The sequence below is a fragment of the Panthera onca genome, chromosome B4 (assembly GCF_046562875.1).
Source record: "Panthera onca isolate mPanOnc1 chromosome B4, mPanOnc1 haplotype 2, whole genome shotgun sequence".
NCBI lineage: Eukaryota > Metazoa > Chordata > Mammalia > Carnivora > Felidae > Panthera > Panthera onca.
In genome coordinates this window covers 103,735,906-103,748,574 of record NC_138345.1, presented here as the reverse complement: position 1 = coordinate 103,748,574, position 12,669 = coordinate 103,735,906, and the positions used below count along the sequence as shown (strand labels likewise).

The window sequence follows — 12,669 nt, the reverse complement described above, 5'->3', positions numbered from 1 at the left end:
GAGGAAAATACATTGCAATCCAGGCTTATCTCAAGAAACAAGAAAAATCCCAAATACAAAATCTAACAGCACACCTAAAGGAAATAGAAGCAGAGCAGCAAAGACAGCCTAAACCCAGGAGAAGAAGAGAAATAATAAAGATCAGAGCAGAAATAAACAATATAGAATCTAAAAAAAAAACTGTAGAGCAGATCAATGAAACCAAGAGTTGGTTTTTTGAAAAAATAAACACAATTGAGAAACCTCTAGCCAGGCTTCTCAAAAAGAAAAGGGAGATGACCCAAATAGATAAAATCATGAATGAAAATGGAATTATTACAACCAATCCCTCGGAAATACAAGCAATTATCAGGGAATACTATGAAAAATTATATGCCAACAAACTGGACAACCTGGAAGAAATGGACAAATTCCTAAACACCCACACTCTTCCAAAACTCAAACAGGAGGAAATAGAAAGCTTGAACAGACCCATAGCCAGCGAAGAAATTGAATCAGTTGTCAAAAATCTCCCAATAAATAAGAGTCCAGGACCAGATGGCTTCCCAGGGAACTTCTACCAGATGTTTAAAGCACAGATAATACCTATCCTTCTCAAGCTATTCCAAAAAATAGAAAGAGAAGGAAAAATTCCAGACTCATTCTATGAAGCCAGTATTACTTTGATTCCTAAACCAGACAGAGACCCAGTAAAAAAAGAGAACTATAGGCCAATATCCCTGATGAATATGGATGCAAAAATTCTCAATAAGATACTAGCAAATCGAATTCAACAGCATATAAAAAGAATTATTCACCATGATCAAGTGGGATTCATTCCTGGGATGCAGGGCTGGTTCAACATTCGCAAATCAATCAACGTGATACATCACATTAATAAAAGAAAAGATAAGAACCATATGATCCTGCCAATCGATGCAGAAAAGGCATTTGACAAAATTCAGCAACTTTCTTAATAAAAACCCTCAAGAAAGTCGGGATAGAAGGAACATACTTAAAGATCATAAAAGCCATTTATGAAAAGCCCACAGCTAACATCATCCTCAATGGGGAAAAACTGAGAGCTTTTTCCCTGAGATCAGGAACACGACAGGGATGTCCACTCTCACTGCTGTTGTTTAACATAGTGTTGGAAGTTCTAGCATCAGCAATCAGACAACAAAAGGAAATCAAGGCATCAAAATTAGCAAAGATGAAGTTAAGCTTTCACTTCTTGCAGATGACATGATATTATACATGGAAAATCCGATAGACTCCAACAAAAGTCTGCTAGAACTGATCCATGAATTTAGCAAAGCTGCAGGATACAAAATCAATGTACAGAAAACAGTTGCATTCTTATACGCTAATAATGAAGCAACAGAAAGACAAATAAAGAAACTGATCCCATTCACAATTGCACCAAGAAGCATAAAATACCTAGGGATAAATCTAACCAAAGATGTAAAAGATCTGTATGCTGAAAACTATAGAAAGCTTATGAAGGAAATTGAAGAAGATATAAAGAAATGGAAAAACATTCCGTGCTCATGGATTGGAAGAATAAATATTGTCAAAATGTCAATACTACCAAAAGTTATCTACACATTCAAGGCAATCCCAATCAAAATTGCACCAGCATTCTTCTCAAAACTAGAGCAACCAATCCTAAATTCATATGGAACCACAAAAGGCCCTGAATAGCCAAAGTAATTTTAAGAAGACCAAAGCAGGAGGCATCACAATCCCAGACTTTAGCCTCTGCTACAAAGCTGTAATCATCAAGACAGCATGGTATTGGCACAAAAACAGACACATAGACCAATGGAATAGAATAGAAACCCCAGAACTAGACCCACAAACGTATGGCCAACTCATCTTTGACAAAGCAGGAAAGAACATCCAATGGAAAAAAGACAGTCTCTTTAACAAATGGTGCTGGGACAACTGGACGGAAACATGCAGAAGAATGAAACTAGACCACTTTATTACACCATTCACAAAAATAAACTCAAAATGGATAAAGGACCTGAATGTGAGACAGGAAACCATCAAAACCCTAGAGGAGAAAGCAGAAAAAGACCTCTCTGACCTCAGCCGTAGCAATTTCTTACTTGACACATCCCCAAAGGCAAGGGAATTAAAAGCAAAAATGAACTACTGGGACCTTATGAAGATAAAAAGCTTCTGCACAGCAAAGGAAACAACCAACAAAACTAAAAGGCAACCAACGGAATGGGAAAAGATATTTGCAAATGACATATCAGACAAAGGGCTAGTATCCAAAATCTATAAAGAGCTCACCAAACTCCACACCTGAAAAACAAATAACCCAGTGAAGAAATGGGCAGAAAACATGAATAGACACTTCTCTAAAGAAGACATCCAGATGGCCAACAGGCACATGAAAAGATGCTCAACGTCGCTCCTCATCAGAGAAATACAAATCAAAACCACACTCAGATATCACCTCATGCCAGTCAGAGTGGCCAAAATGAACAAATCTATAGTCTCTATAGATGCTGGAGAGGATGTAGAGAAACGGGAACCCTCTTGCAGCGTTGGTGGGAATGCAAAATGGTGCAGCCACTCTGGAAAACAGTGTGGAGGTTCCTCAAAAAATTAAAAATAGACCGACCCTATGACCCAGCAATAGCACTGCTAGGAATTTACCCAAGGGATACAGGAGTACTGATGCATAGGGGCACTTGTACCCCAATGTTTATAGCAGCACTCTCAACAATAGCCAAATTATGGAAAGAGCCTAAATGTCCATCGACTGATGAATGGATAAAGAAATTGTGGTTTATATACACAATGGAGTACTACGTGGCAATGAGAAAGAATGAAATATGGCCTTTTGTAGCAACGTGGATGGAACTGGAGAGTGTGATGCTAAGCGAAATAAGCCATACAGAGAAAGACAGACCATATGTTTTCACTCTTATATGGATCCTGAGAAACTTAACAGAAACCCATGGGGGAGGGGAAGGAAGAAAAAAAAAAAAGAGGTTAGAGTGGGAGAGAGAGCCAAAGCATAAGAGACTCAAAAACTGAGAACAAACTGAGGGCTGATGGGGGCTGGGAGGGAGGGGAGGGTGGGTGATGGGTATTGAGGAGGGCACCTTTTGGGATGAGCACTGGGTGTTGTATGGAAACCAATTTGACAATAATTTTCATATATTGGAAAAAAAAGGAAAAACAGAGAGAACTTGGGAAATTATCAAAAACTGTTATTATGGAATGATGGTGACAGATGCCAACGTGAGAACTACAGAGTAACTTCCAACTACTGGGTGCAGGCAAGTCTTCAAAGATGAAGACAGTGTTCTAAATGCAAGGGGATAAGGGAATCAAGGATTTCTGTGGGACTGTTTGTTTGTTTTAACGAAAGAAATAGTAATGTGTTAAAAATCTGGTAATTATCGAGGCGATTTGGTGGCTCAGTCAGTTAAGCGTCTGACTTTGGCTCAGGTAATGATCTCATGGTTCATGAGTTCAAGTCCCATGTCAGGCTCTGTGCTGACAGCTCAGAGCCTGGAGCCTGTTTCGGATTCTGTGTCTCCCTCTCTCTTTCTCTCTGCCCCTTCCTGGTTTGCACTGTCTCTCTCTCAAAAATAAACAAACATATATTTTTTTTTTCATTTGGTTTAATTATCAGGAAGTTAAAGGCAAACCCACAGTTAGAATTTCCAATATGTTTTCACTCTACAGATGCACAGCTATATGTACACTATGGCAGAAAAGAAAATTGTATTTAAATATCCGCTGTGTGTGTTCATGTCGAAACACAGATCATTTCAGGTGGGTGACTCTTAACATATCTAGAAATTAAACTGATGATCCAACTTAGTTATATCCACTTTTAAGTTTTTTCGGCCGATATAATTATAGATGTGTATTAAGTTCCAGAATATAAAAAAGTGATCTTTGCTGAGAAAAAAATTCATTCATTATTCATTCATTAAATATCACGAACCATTTGCATTCAGTAAGAGGTATGTTTTATGAACCATAGATGACTTGGGCACATAATGAACCAGTACTGCAGAACATCAATTTTTATTAACTCAAAATTCATCAATATGGAAACATATTGTCACACTCACCAATTCAATAACTATGTTATAGGTTTGAAATTCTATAACTCATTTAAAATGAAAATAAAACTTTGAACATACTGAGATGTATATGATTTTATTTCTCTTTAGAAGAGATAATCCTATGAGAAGTACAAGAAGTATTCTATTCACCATAAAAAGAATGTATTTTTAACTTTTTAATGGTATATTTTGGCTTCTTAAATAAAAAATACTAACCAGACAAAAATAAAATAATATTAATTTGGTAATCCACTTAACATTGGGGCACAAATAGGATGATAATTTGGGGGAGGTTAATCAATATTTTTTCACTTGCTGGACTGGTGACAAATCAGAACTCATTTCCAGTTTATTTTAGCTTTGTTTAATTAATGGAGTGAGTTTTTTCCCTGCATTTTGCACACTTGCATTGTCAGTTAATCCCCTTAGAAATGGTTCATTTACACAACAAATTTTACCTACCACCTGGAAGGCACTGTGTCAGGCATGGGGAGGGTACAGAAATGACAAACATCCCCTGCCCTTAAAGTTTACAGCATCACAGCACTGAATCTACAAGGTCAGAGGTATCTAGATACCATAGAAGCACAAAGAACACCTCAATCAGCCTGAGAAAAGCAAAGGAAATATCAGATAGGAGATGATATTTAACTTGATCTCTTAAGAAAAAGGACCACTCTATTACATGATCAGAACAAGTGGAATTTTACTGTCAGGAACAAGCTAATACTGGCAGTTCTGTTCACGTAAGTGCCTGTAAAACAGGATTATTAAGTGGGAAGCTGAGTCAGAAATAAGATTTAAACATAGCAAAGGGCAGATGACTATCAATCATTTGTATCAGGCAAATAAGCTTGAATTATGTTTTTTAACAGACAGGAGTTCTTTGAAGATTTTTAATTTTTTTTTTAATTTTTGAATTAAACTTTTTATATGAGCTAACTGTAGATTCACCTGCAAATATGCCATGTACATTTTACTCAGATTTACCCAGTGCTAACAGTTTGCAAAACTGTAGTTTAATATCACAATCAGGATATTGATATAAGTGAGATGTAGAACAGATCCATCTCCATATGGATTCCTCCTGTTGCCTTTTCATAACCACAAACATTCATTGCTAGTATACAGAAATACAGTTGATATTTGTGTTTATCTTGTATACTAAGACCTGACTGAATTCACTTATTATGTGTTTTTATATGTTCTATAATTTTCTACATAGATAATCGTGCAGACTCAAATAGAGACGATTGTATTTCTTCCTTTCTGAAATGTTTTTGTTTTTGTTTCCAGAACTATGTTGAAATAGAGGGTGAGAGTGAGCATCCTAGCCTTGGTCTAGACATAGGAGGAGTATTAAATCTTTTACCATTAAGTACTGGCCATTGGCCATTCCTTTGAGGGAGGCCTGTGGTGACAAATTCTTATAAGTTTTTCTTCATCCTGAGAATATCTTTCTTTCTTCTTTATTTTGATGGATATAGGATTCTGGATTAACAATTCTTTACTTTCCAAACTTGAAAAATGTGTCACTTTCCTCTGGCCTCCAAAGAAAAATCCTGTCATTCAAATGGCTTTCCCTCATAGATAAGGTATTCTTTCTTTCCCATTGGTCTCAAGATTACTTTTTGTCTTTAGTGTTCAGAAATTTATGATTTGTGTGTGTGTGTGTGTGTGTGTGTGTGTGTGTGTTTCTGTAGACTAATCTGGTCTGGAGGTTTACTCTGTTTCTTGAATCTATAGATGTATAGTTTTGGCTAAATTTAAGAAGGTGTGAATTTTCATTATTTTTTCAGCCTGACCCCCTTTCTCCTCTCCTTTCATGACACGAATATCAAAAAAGCTAGATCTTGTGTCATCATTCCACATGTCCCTGGAGCTCAGCTAATTTTTCTTTCCAGTCTCTTTTCCTTCTCTTGTTTTCATTGGGTAACTTCTATTGTTCCTTCTTCCAGTTTACTGATTCTTCTTCCCCCTCCCTCCATTCTGGCATTGAGCCCATCCACTGAGGTGTTTTGTTTTGTTTATTTAAATTTATTATTGAGTTACAGTTGACATACAATGTTATATTAGTTTCAGGCATACAACAAAGTGATTTGACAAGTTTATATACATTACATGATCCTCACCATGAGAAGTGTAGTCACCATCTGTCACTGTCACCATACAGCATTATTATAATATTATTGACTGTATTCCTTATGCTGTATTTTTCATCTCTGTGACTTATTTGATAGCTGCAAGATTGTACTTCTTAATCCCTTTCACTTATTTCACCACCACACCCCCTCCCAACACACACACACACAATGAGTTTTTATTTAGGTTATTGTCATTTTCAGTTCTAAGATTTCCATACAGTTGTCCTTTATAACTTCGACACATTTAGTGTGACTTTCTATTTTGCCATTTGTTTCAAGAATGCTCATAATCCCTGTGGAAGTACTTTCATCATGGCTCCTTTAAAACCTTTGTCAGATAATTCTAACATCTCAATTGGTCTCTATAAATTGTTTTTTCTCAAGTAGCTTGAGTTCGTTCTAGTTTCTGGTATGAGGAGTGACTTTTTTTTCATCAAATCTTAGATATTTTGTGTATTATATTATAAGACTGGCTCATATTTACATCTTCTGTTATAGATGGCTTTACTTTGGTTCCACTCCATTAAGGAATGGAGAGGTAAAGATAAAAATCCAGATTCCTCATTTGGCCTTCACGGATACCCAAGTGGGAGGATGCTTCTCATTGTTCTGGGTGGGTTCTACTTCTAACAGTAGGCTTCCACTGATAACCCCCAGGCTGGGTGAGGTAAGAGTAACTGCTCCCTGATACCACCTTAATGGGAAGAGGGGTACCTCATTACTGACAGGAGGGGGTATAAGTCCAGACTCCTATGGTCTCCACTGTCACTACAAGTTTGAGGGGTCCTCATTACCACCTGGCAGGGATAAAAGTCTTGGCTCCCTAGTTTAAACTTCTCTGATACCCCTGTGGGAAGATGGAGGGTTACACTTCCTCCTTACCTTACACCTTGACAAATATGGAAGACTAAGCTCAGCTTTTGTTGTTGGGGGTGGGGAGAGAGAGCATGAATTTTTCTATGGTGTTTGCCTAGAGGAGAACCATCTAAAAGTTTTACGTTTTACTTAGGCTTTCTTTTTCCTATTCCTTTGGCTTAAGAGATCATGTTTCTTTACATTTTTTAGGGGTGTGTGTGTGTGTGTGTGTGTGTTTTGTTGTTGTTGTTGTTGTTATTGGTGTTTCTGGGTTACCAGCTTTTTCAGCAGTGAATATAAGATATATGAGGGAAAAATAAAACCCAGGGTCTTATCACCATGTTGTTCCTTGGGTCCCAAGGTCCTTAAAAGCAAGTTTCCCTTCTTCTCTCCAACTTTTAGTCTTGTAATGTTTTCGCTAGACATAATTCTTATGATTTTTAGTCCTATTTAGAGACAGGAATAGAGGAAAGTATGTCATCTTCGTCTTTGCAGAAGTAGAACTTAACCCTTTGAAGGATTTTAAGCAACAAAGTTCTATGTTGGCTTTTGCATTTTAGACAGATAATTACATAAGTAGGGAGAGCTCAGAAACTGGAGTTAGGGGAGAGGTAGACTGAAAGGAACTTTAAAGGCAAGAGCACCCGTTAGAATGCGCTCTAGATGGATTATCTGAGGATAATCTGAAATCTACAACTGCAAACCATAGGCACGAGTCAAATCAGAAGTCAAACACAGAACACACACCAGTCAACAACATACATATGCATAGCAGCTGAATATCAGCTTTGAATATACGGCAGGAGGCATGGAAAAGAGGATACTCTTGATAGGTACTAAAATATAAACTCAGCAAAATGTAATGACTAATAGGGTGTGATATGTAAGGATAATGAAATTAGAATCACTCCTTGATTCTTAGTTTGGATAACTGAGTAAATGCAGGTCAAATTAACATTGTAGAGTACATGGGAAGAAATGTGTTTTGCAGGGAAGAATGGAGATGGTGAGTTCAGGTTGTCATCTTGAGCATAAGATGTGGATGGACCATCCAAAGATGGTCTAACAATAAGTTGGTGCTCAGCAGGAAGATCTGATATAGACAGGAGTAGACAGAAGCCTTGGTTTAATTTGTACTACTCAAATCCAACTGCATGGAGATTACAAAACATATATATATGATGAGAAAAGAAGGTTAGGAATAAGACCCTTCTAACCTCCAGTGTTTAGGACCAAAGTAAGGGAAACCAAGAGAGGAAAAGGAGGACAAGCTGTCTTGAGAGGTAGGAGGAGAACAAAGGAGTGGAGCTCAATTTAGTTCCATGAGCATTTATTGAGTGTTTAGTGTGTGCTACACACTGTGCTGGGAGACTGGTTTTTGAAGATCTCACACTCTACTGGATATAAACAGACAAAGCAAACCAGTGTGCTCAGCTCAGTGCTCAGTGATAGACATGTGCTCAGGGGGCAATGGAACCATGGAAAGGGCCCTAAACAAAACCAAAGAATATAAGATGGAAACTTTGGAGAGATGATAAGGTCTAAGCAGAGTCTTCAAGATTGGAAGGGAAGGAAAGACACAGGAAAAGTCATGCCAGGCAAAAGAAACAGCCTGAACAAATAGCAAAAGGGCAGGGAGCTCAAGAGGAGAAATAATTACTTGCAGCAAATAGCATGGTTGATGCACTAAAAGAGTGAAAATTAAATCAGATTGAAGACCTTTTGACTTGATCACTTAAGAAGTCACTGTTGACCTCTGCTGCAGCAGCTTCTATGAAGTCATGTGGATAAAAATTGGACCACAGTGGGATAAAGAGGAACTAGAAGAATATGAAATTCACACAGTGTGAACTGGGTATTTTTTTTCAAGGAGTTCAGTGGCGAAGAAAATAAAGATGGGATAGCTAGAAGTGGGCAAAGGTCTAAAAAGCTTTGTTTTGTTATCAGAAAGAATTGAAGATATTTACACTTGGTATGAAGGAAACCAGAATTCAGATAAAAGGTTTAAGAATGTAGCTATTACATTCACTCCTTTACACAAAAATATTTATAAAGCATCTACATTGCTCTTGAGTACATCATTCCAAAAAAAAAAAAAAAAAAAAAAAAAAAACCCAAGCCCCTTTCATAGTATTAAAATCATGTTTCAAATAAACTCAAGAAGTAATAAAAGGCCAATGGTAAATGCACAAGAATTGTATGTTCTTCAGTTCTAAAGGCAGCTTATATTTCTAAATATAAATACTTACAATGGCACCTTCAACTCTGTTACATGTATGTTACTAACACCATAATTCATAATAGGGATTCAGTGTTGAGGCTTAATTTGTTTACTTCAAAGAGAATCCTTATTTTTAAAAAAACATTTATTTTATTGCAATGCCTTTGTATAATACTTTCTAGAAATCTGTTAGGGATAGACATCAAGCTGATGAGTGTATGTTTTTCATAATATAATTTTTGCTGGTTTTGTTCAGCACAATTTTAACAGCTGGCTATTATTGTCTGTATTCCATTCTCTTTTGATATCCTATTTTTAACTGGAAGAAGATATAAAAAAGTGTCATGCCCCAAATCCAAATTTTTCAGTTCCCACTTACAAACCACTTCTTTAAAACCTTCAGTTAAAAAAATTGTTTAGATGGTATTAATTTCATCTTATTACCTCATATAAAACTGTTGTGTTCCCATGTAGAAGAGGTCCATAACAGATATAGGAATGTCCAACAACCCAGCCTAAGTCAGAGGCTGCCCACCACACCTAAAAAATAAGAAGGTAATAAAATACATATACGTTCATCAGAGAAATATTCCTGTAACATGAATTTAAAACCATGATTACCTCTCCAGGTTTAAGTCCATATATAGAAGACATTGTCCAGTTTAGCATCACAGCATATCCCCCAGTGGGTCTAACCACACCCTAAAAGAGAGAAAACATGAGGTTAACATCAATAAACAATGTGTTAAAAGATTCTCTGCCTTCACACTATCCATCTCAAAAAGTTCCTGTTTAAAGTCTTTTATATTCCATAAAGTACGTATTTGGTTTTCATCCAACTGTATTTACTTCAATATTTATTTGGTTCCCCCATTAATAATATCCACATCAGTTCACTTGTAGAATCCATTCTCACAGACCATTCTTGACTTTCTAAAGAAAACTTACGACGTCACAGAATTACATGCAATAAAAAATTTTTTTCCAGTGGTGGCATAAATTAACATTACATTTGCAGGCATATTTGCAGAATGAAAACGGAAATTCTCAAATGGTGTAGACAGAAAAATCAAAGGTAGCTGTGCTCTTCCAACAGACTAACATAAGGATGGCTATTCCATTATATGATTGAATATTAATAGGATGCTTAGAAGAAGCAATGTCATGTTCTAGCTGGAGCCTCATTACAATGCTACACTAGGGATTGTGCTAGCACAGTATTAGAGCTGAACAATTCTTTAATGATGAATTCTAGAATTCCAACAAATCAGTCCTCACCTCATGAGTTGGATCTAAGGCTCACAGACTTGCCTTATATTACAGTTGGGGCAAAAGTAGGGATTGTTACATCACAGTGCCACAGCTTTCTTGAATCAGTTTCTAGCAGCTACACGATACTGAACGTATTCAAATTTAATACAAGATTAATATTTGAAAACTGGCACAAGAGTCACCACAAATAAAAACTGATGGTAAATTTAATAATTTTATTTACTGCTTCATTACAAACATTAATCATCATTGGCTTGAAAAGGCTTAACCATGTGAATATTCAGAATGAGCTAGTGAAAAAGTAAAGCTGTATTCCACTCACATGTATTTTGAAACATCCTTTAGTAGAACAATTATTATTACTGTATACAGAAAATAATTTACCTAATATTTTACCTAAAGGCAAACATGGCCAGAATTAAGAAATGTACTAAGGTTGGGACTTTTTGGCATAACTCTGAAGCTTTAACGTACGTACGTGAATCAGAGAAATGAAAAACAAATCGACTTTCCATTAGTTACTAAAATTGCTGCTCTCCGCAGGCACCGATAAAACATAGGTATCAAGCTGAGGAACACATTTTATCTACCAGAAAAACACCTGGTCTCTCAGCAAATGTGACATGCAGGCATTTGACAGCTACTTTCTAAGTTGTACAATGTGGTCAGCAAACAGCTGGCTCTCTTGATCACCGTCGCGTATTAGAAACCTTAGCCTCCTGCAAGGGGGTTTCACATGTGAATTTTCCCAGGTAAGCTCTTTTCCCAGTATATTCTGTGCCATCTTCCATGAACTTTGCTTATTGGTTTGTTCCATTGAGATCTTTTCTTATGATTCAATTCCTCGAGTAGTTTGACATGAATCAACTTGCAAACACTTTTTTTTTTCTGAAAAATTTTATTCATTGTGTAGAGAAGAAAAAGTGAAGCTTCTTTTCATAGATGTTAGCCATATATACTATGGTAGACAGTGAAAATTAATGTCAGTAATGATTTCATTTAAAATGTTTTAGAATTTTCTCTCCATCTACTTGTCCTTGCATTTAGAGCTCGTTGTTATCAGTAATTCTAAATATTATTATAACTGGGTAAATTTATGGTGCAGAGGATAAAATGAATCAATTGGAAGTGAAAAAGGAAGAAAAGGCTTGAAAAAATATAAACAAGTAGTAACTCATTTGTAAAGTGAAAAAGATAATTTAAAGGAATACGTTATCAAATTCCTATTTACCTCACAAATGGACTTACCCTTTACCCTTCTTTAAAGAATATTTACCATTGTTGCTTTGCCCATAAAATAGTGGATATTTAAATCCAATTGATGCCACAAAAGTGAGACTTAAAAATGAGGCCAGGCATTAAAAAAAAAAAACAAAAACACACATTTAAAATCATAAAGTATTTACAATTGAATTTTGTATCCTATTAGCAAAATTATTTCCTTAGTTCTAGCAATTACTGCTTTTTATTTTTCCCTGTGCTAATACTGCCCAAAAGGCAGAAATGTCAAAACAATTAAAGGTTGCCATCAAAGATTCTCATTAAAAACAATTTAAATGCAGCTAATAGAGAGAAAAGCTGTGACGTCTGTTTTTCATTAGTTTTGATCCACTTGTTTTTATTTTTTTAAGAATAAGGATAAAAATTTCTGTCAAGTATCATTTTACCATTCATTAATCTAGATAAAAAATCTGAGATTTGGCCTTGCCTCCAAAGTATTGGGTGATGTTTTCAATTTTCTGAGTATTTGAGATGATGTAGAAAAAAGCAGCATAATTTCATATTCTCCATTAGATCTTTCATAAAAAGTTTGAAAGTAAAAAAAAATTGAAAGATTCAGTTTAAAAAGAGAATGCCTTTATTATAATATTAAATATGTGACTGAAAATAAGGTGCTAAAGCATTTCTTGTTTTGTTTGTACTCACATTTTCCAGGTAATGATTAAAATGCAAAAGAGAAACTCTGTTCAGCCTCTAAAAACACATAAATCATGTTCAAAAATCAAATCATTATATTCTAATATTCAAAATTGATCAGGAACTGAAAACTACTTAAGAATATATTTGAAATCTTGAGTATGAGATTAAAAATTCT

General features: G+C 35.8%; 1 protein-coding gene across 1 annotated transcript in view; it reads right to left on the bottom strand.

Moving 5' to 3' along the window:
- ACSS3 (acyl-CoA synthetase short chain family member 3) overlaps positions 1–12,669 on the bottom strand; it is a 155,281-nt gene that overhangs the window by 78,688 nt on the left and 63,924 nt on the right. The window contains exons 6-7 of the mRNA XM_078449651.2: positions 9,924–10,004; positions 9,747–9,842 (exon numbers count right to left, since the gene is read on the bottom strand). Of these exons, the coding sequence (XP_078305777.1) occupies positions 9,747–9,842; positions 9,924–10,004 (177 nt within the window). The remainder of the gene's footprint in view (positions 1–9,746; positions 9,843–9,923; positions 10,005–12,669) is intronic.